Genomic DNA, 6,638 nt, shown 5'->3' with positions numbered 1-6,638 from the left:
CAGACTAGGCACAGAGACGTTGTTGAGCTGCTGCTTAGCACTGACAAGATTGACGTGGACGCGAGGAGCAATGCCGGATTGTCGCCGCTGATGTTGGCAGCACGAGATGGGTGCAAAGACATAGCGGAGATGCTGCTTTGTAGTGGAAAAGCAAACACCGATGCAAGAGATAGAGAGGGATCGACGCCGCTAATATTATCAGCTCGGCAAGGGCAGAAAGACACAGTTGAGCTACTTCTTGGACACAGAAAAACTGGTGTCAACTCGAAAGACAGCAATGGGCGGTCTGCTTTGTCGTGGGCTGCATCAGGGGGAAGGGGTGCAACTCTAGGCATCCTTGGGGAAACTCTGCTTCGAAAACATGGATCTGTGGCGGTCCAAGATTATCAAATGCAACTCATGCTTCTTGAACAGCAGAATAAGAAGCGTTTGATGATGGCAAGATTGGGAATGAGTGTTGATTATGAGGCGGTAGTTAGGCTGCTGCTCGACACAGACGAGATCGACGTCAACTCGGAAGATGACAGGGGACGTACGCCACTCTTCTGGGCTGCGATGGAGGGTAAGAGTCATTTGGTAGAGCTATTGCTCAGCGCTGATGAGGTCAATCTTGAGAAGAGGGACAAGAGTGGATTTACAGCGCTGATGCTGGCGGTGGACAACGGACACAACAAGATAGTTGACCTTCTGCGGTCGTACCTTCAACACCCCAAAAACTGAGTTGTAGTTGTCTACTTACTGATCTTCACAGTGGAGTTGCAACCTATGTTGACCAAACGCCACGTTGCGCTGACGGACTGTGTTAGGCATATTCTTCGACCTGGTCTTTAACAAGCCTGAACCTCTGTCAAGACTGGGTGGTTCTCTGTTGTATTGCAGGTGAACAGAAGCTCGATATAAGCTACCTATCACGTGCCGGTGATCGGGGAATCCTTCTCCCGCCTCCCGCGGACAACCTCCCTTCTACCAATTTATCCATCTCAGAGAGCAGTTGATATCCCCAGCTGGTCCCCTCTCACACATAGAGGCCCTAGACCTACTGCTTTGTATATTGCTTGTTTGAGTCTCTTTTATATCTTGATCTAGCCCCTACTTCTGCTGCAACCGGTTATTATGGTAACTTTTATAGTTGCTCTATATAGTGGTTTCCTCTTTTAGAAGAGAAGAGAAAGTCTAGCTTTCTATAGCAAGTAACTTCTCCTCCTTCTTTACAAGTCCCGGTGAAATTTATACATCGAAGGCTTGTGCTTGTATTAGTGACTTGTAGTATTTGCTGACCCCCTCCTCTTTTTGAGTATGTGAGACCCCACCAAATGTTTGACTTGGGATCTGGGTGATATGGGTGTCACACTTACCGCACAGGCAAGCAGATTCTAATAGGGATGATAATGGCCTCCCTGTTCGCTAGCGGTCCGTTGCAGCGTTTGCCAACGGTCCGTTGCAGTGTCTACCAGCGGCCCGTTGCAGTGTTTGCCAACGGCCCGCTGCACTGATAGTCCAGCTCATTCGGTTAGTTCGGTTTGCTTCACTGCTATTCCCTTCTACTATATAGTCTCGATCGATTCCAGCCAATAGCTCAAAAAAGATCAATCAAAAATCATCTCAACTCTTCCACAAATATGCTCCCGGCAGTCTGAGACTCTTGCATCACCGTACTACTCTTCTCCCTTCAGCATGTGGTATGTGCACAAAGGGGGGGGGGGGGGTCAGCAACTACTACAAGTCATTATATAATCAGCGGAACATACTACATCTGGGTGAACAAGCCTGCAGATGGCCAGAGGTAGTCAGTGTGGATAACCAATGGGGTAAAACCTATCCCACCCCAGTACACACCAACAAGACCGTTCCAGCAAGACTATGGCAACACGTACGCGGCTACGCTAAATGCAAAGATATTTTAATGTCTAATCGCCCTAGCAGCTGCTTTTCATTTAGAGCTATACTAGTACAATGCCCTAAACGCTTTTTTTAATGCTAAACTTGACTGACTCACATACGCACAATGTCCAGACTAATACAGGGGAGAACGTGAACACCTGCTTGAGCTCAAGCGAGCTCTATACAAACTCCGTGACGCACAACTATGGTACAGACGCCTCACTGCTACGCTTGAGAAGCTGGGCCTTCAACAGGCGTCAGGAGTGCCCTGCCTGTTCAGCAACGATCAACTGGTTGTCTTCTTCTTTGTAGACGATATAGTGGTGGTGTGGCTTCTGAGAACAAGGACATCTACCGCCAATTCGATCACCATAACTCAACACCTGTTGCGGTTCGTGGATAGTGCGCAGACAGTGGAAAAGGAAGGATTGAACTGGGGTTGTATTGTATGAAGCTACGAACAGTATGTATAGGTGGGCAACAGTAAAAAACGCTAGTGTGAAGAGGCAGTCACCGTCACGGCAGGTGAGGTACGACAGGCAGGAGACACCCTAAACCGTGACAAGCCACGATGTGCCGTTGTTCGTACCTACTGCTCCTACAACAACACCCGCTCTATCATCTAAACTATCGTGCTTCCATGTTACCACAACACCGCTCCGAATAGATCCTACATATCTCACCATATACACCCTACGAACGGTTCGTCCGTATCCTTATCTTTCCTATCATCGTCGCATAAGGCCGAGACGGCACAATGTCGAGACTACGCCACGAGGATTATTTCGTATGCACACACCCATGATATACAACAACAGAACGATCGGCTCGATATGATAAACTACGAGCATCGCTAACGAGTATAGACTGGGCCTCGCGGTTTCGACCATCACTCGAGATGGCCCATGATGTTGCGCATGCACGGCAGCATCCTACCGCAGCTGATCGTACCTCTTCTTCTCGTCGGCGGCTGGGCTACGATGATCACTTGTATCTCCAAGTTTGTGACAGATCGTAAGCTCTTACTTAAACTTCCAAATGTAGTACAACATTCTCTGACAATTATGTGCAGTCGGTACCGATCAGGTTCTTATTACCGCGCTCGGATTCGTTATCAGTCTCGCCCTCAGCGTGCGCAGTACCACGGCCTACGAACGCTACATGGCAGGCCGAGCATGCTAGGGTCGTCTCCGCCTCGCATGCCGCACGATGGGGCTTCTGATTTGGATTCACGTAGAGGAGCGACACGACGTAGATCCTGCTCTCGGTAAAAATGACTTGCTCGGGAAGGTCAGCTGCTTGAACCTCGTTGTCGCCCTCGCAGTGGCACTGAAACACAAACTGCGATTCGAACCAGGCACTCACTACCCCGACCTCAAGCATCTCGTCGGACATCTGGATACATGGGCACAGGCCGTAGACTCACCTAATATCAAAGGGCCAGGCGCTGTCAGGTCGGTTGGACAGTTGCTTGGAATACCAATGGCAACACCGAATCCGCGGCACTTTGTAAAGAAAGCGCGCGCCCCCCTCGGCGACCTCCCGCTCGAGATCCTAGCCTACCTCTCCGCTTACATGAAGACGCTCTACGACAACGGGACGTTGCGAGACTACAGCATCTATCAAACACAGACCCTGGACGCGCTGAGCGTCATGGACAGCGTGATTACGGAAACGGACAGGATTCTTAACACGCCTCTTCCACTCGCATATTCCATCGCCATCAGTCAAATCACATGGGTGTACATCCTACTCCTACCATTCCAGATCTTCCACAGTCTAGGCTGGAACACAATCCCTGCATGCATCATCGCAGCGTACATCATCCTAGGTATTGCATTCATTGGCCGCGAGATCGAGGACCCGTTCGGTCACGACGTTAACGATTTGCCTCTTGATGCATTCTGCGAGCAGATCAGGAAGGATATGGACGTCATCATGTCGCGCGTCCCACCCATTGAAAACGATTTTATTCATCGCAAGGAGAACATGCCGCTATATCCACTGTCATATCTCAGCACGATGGCCTGGGCTGAAAAGTCTGTTGACAGTATCCACGATGCTCTTGCTCAGAAGCCGGCGCTGAAATTTCCTATGGTTGAGAGCGGTGAACACCCAGAGCCGCTGTTGCAGGTAAGTCTTGTGACCGAAGCTAGTCGTTTGGAGAGAGGCGAAGCTGGGATGCAGCGAAATTGCAAGATAGAGACTAGTCTTACAGAGAAAGGAGAAGCTGGGCCAGGTAATGTAGTGAGTTCAGCAGCTTATACTAGGTCACCGGACTGCCCGACGTGTGAGACGTTGACGAGTAATACACTGAATAGGGGGCACACGGATCATGGTTGGTCAACGGGTTGTTAGAGGTACATGATGGATGTTTGGATACCTATGGTGTGGGTTACTATACCCTATCTGTACTGACCAGCATCGTTCCATAACAAATTTATGTCTGGTTGTAGGAAACCCCAGCTCCACTCCATGCCATTCATATCACCCCTTAAGTGGCCCCTTCTTCCACCCCTGTCCCATGCCCTCCAATCTCCCAATATTTTGCAGTAAAGTCCCCAATTTCCAACTCTCCATCTCCTGACCGATGACTAAGAACCCCAATTCCACAAATAACCGATGCATCATTCTCTGTCAGAGTCCAGTGAAGAACTGTACGCAAAGGAAGAAGTTGAAGATTGTACTGAGGTTGTATTGAGTGAAGCTACGAACAGTATATATAGGTGAGTAGCTGTAAACAACGCTAGTGTGACGTGGCAGTCACTCTCATGGAGGTGAGGTACGACAGGCAGGAGCACCCCAAACCGTGACATTCTCCCATGCACCTCCGCTCTCTCCCTGTCGCCCTTTTCCAAGCATAGCACAACGAGCATAGCATGATCATCTGTAAGCATGGAGACTCGTTGCAATAGTAGCCAACCAGTTTGGACTAAAGTTGCTCCAGTACAATGTACCAAACGCATTTCCTCAATGCTACAGTGAGTAGACTTTAGTCTATTTATGTCACGGGTATATACTGTTCAGCTCCCAGTACCTGCTATCTACAGCAGTACTGTACCTTTTTGGTCAGTGTAGCACAGTGCGTATCGCTCGCACTGGAAGACCTCGCTTTGCCAGATCAGGCCCTCGTCAATGATTTTGTTGGCATCCTCTGGGTCTAGGGGCGGATAAAAACTGAGCATTGTTGTTTACTGTTCATTTGACACAAACGCTCTTGACTTTCCTGTAAGCGGGATTCTGCAGCCTGGCTTCCTGGCAACAGTGGTCTAGACTCGGCATTGCAGCACCTGTGATCGGTGTTTCAATGTACATTGAGATGCGCCATGCTCGGGACTCTAGTGACGGACTCGACGAGCCAAAAGACCTGATTGCTGCGTTGCCGCTGGGGTTAAAGCATTAACGCCACGCAGATGTGGGAGGCCTAAACAAGTAGCAGCATCCCGTTGCACCCCGCGCCTCGCAGCCCGCCTCGCCCTACCATACCTGTTACGGTGTAGGCCACTGTAGAATACTGATAGCTACGGTAAACGATAACGTAGGACTATCGGGTCGATGGAATACTGTACTGAATTGCTATCTAGCTGGGAGATGACGACTATATACCTGACCTCAGGCCAGTGACCTGTCATACACTAGACTAGTGTAGTCTGTCAGGGGTACAGTCAGACCTTGTACGGACCGACCGATACCGCAACAATATCCAGTGGCTTAACTTCTTGAAACCTGCACACGAAGACTTCAAACAGGGAGACGCTCAAGGTGCGTCATTTGGGGAATTATCTTCGTGATCCAGTCTACTAGCAAGGGGGCAGTTTGCAACATTCTCAGGCTTTGTACTCAGTCAGTCAAGCTACTGTGGCGGAAGCCATCTAAAAGGCTATTTCGCCTACGTCCCATCATTACTTATTTGAAGCCGCTGTCGATTTTTTTCACAATTGATTGCAAAGAACATAGGGACGAAGATAAGTCTTTGCGTTCCTCAAATACTGGAGTATTTCAAGTTCAATTTGGTCGAGACCTATGTTCATACTGTTTTACAAGGATCATTGTGAACAGCTGGAAAGGCTGCCGTCCCCAAGAAACCGTTAAACCAAAATTTCGATCAAGAAAGAAATTTCATGCCTCGCACAAAAGCACTACTTGCCAATACTTTTCCTACGCCTTAAAGATGAGGGATTCAAACTCGAAGGGAGGGGGACTAGGTATGGTCGCATGATTGATCTGCCTCTCACCACTATGAAAACGAGAGAAGTTTGTTTAGATGAATACATAATCATGATCTATCGGGGAGCGTGGACAGTACGCATGTGGGAAGAATTGAAGGATTGAACTGAGGTTGTATTGGGTGAAACTACGAACAGTATGTATTGCTTCTCACTTTTCTCCCGTTAATAACTTCAGTACACCAAGCGCTTCCAGAATCGCCTTGGATATGCTTTTGTGCAACACAGGATTTTGCCGATATGCCCCAGAGGACAAGTCCTTTAGAGTGCAGTCCATCCACTCAAAGGCTAAATAATATGATGACTCAGGTGCCAAGGATCCGTGAACATCGATAGCTTCGTAAAGGGCACGCAGATGCCACGACGATCGAATAGCAGGATTCTGGTAGCATTCGGGTTCCCTTTTCAGCATGTCTAGAGCCCTTCGCTCAGGTACCGTTTTGATGACGGCCCTTGGTTGAGTGTTAGCTGCATTACTCGTGCGTGTTGTTGTGAACAAACCATTGCCCTGGTGTTCGAGCCTGGGCCCGC

General features: G+C 49.1%; 3 protein-coding genes across 3 annotated transcripts in view; all 3 read left to right on the top strand.

Annotated features, from left to right (window-relative positions):
• BU25DRAFT_35405 (uncharacterized protein) overlaps window positions 1-209 on the top strand; it is a 3,776-nt gene extending 3,567 nt beyond the window's left edge. The window contains exon 3 of the mRNA XM_033703496.1: window positions 66-209. Coding sequence (XP_033562615.1) covers window positions 66-91 — 26 coding nt within the window. The 3' untranslated portion in view covers window positions 92-209. The remainder of the gene's footprint in view (window positions 1-65) is intronic.
• A 190-nt stretch (window positions 210-399) lies between these two features.
• Window positions 400-720, top strand: BU25DRAFT_457750 (ankyrin; the record flags this gene model as incomplete). The annotated part of the gene is made up of 1 exon (XM_033710134.1): window positions 400-720. The coding sequence occupies one exon, from the start codon at window positions 400-402 to the stop codon at window positions 718-720; it is 321 nt and encodes a 106-aa protein (XP_033562614.1).
• Window positions 721-2,638: 1,918 nt separating this feature from the next.
• BU25DRAFT_430745 (uncharacterized protein) lies at window positions 2,639-4,239 on the top strand (the record flags this gene model as incomplete). The annotated part of the gene is made up of 5 exons (XM_033708619.1): window positions 2,639-2,668; window positions 2,748-2,895; window positions 2,954-3,012; window positions 3,064-3,978; window positions 4,015-4,239. 5 exons carry the CDS (start codon window positions 2,639-2,641, stop codon window positions 4,237-4,239), a joined length of 1,377 nt encoding a protein of 458 aa, XP_033562613.1.
• Window positions 4,240-6,638: the final 2,399 nt, after the last annotated feature.

Source organism: Macroventuria anomochaeta, assembly GCF_010093625.1.
Source record: "Macroventuria anomochaeta strain CBS 525.71 unplaced genomic scaffold BU25scaffold_13, whole genome shotgun sequence".
Classification (NCBI taxonomy): Eukaryota; Fungi; Ascomycota; class Dothideomycetes; order Pleosporales; family Didymellaceae; genus Macroventuria; species Macroventuria anomochaeta.
The sequence above is the reverse complement of the archived record's forward strand: the minus strand, read 5'-3'. Positions and strand labels throughout refer to the sequence as shown.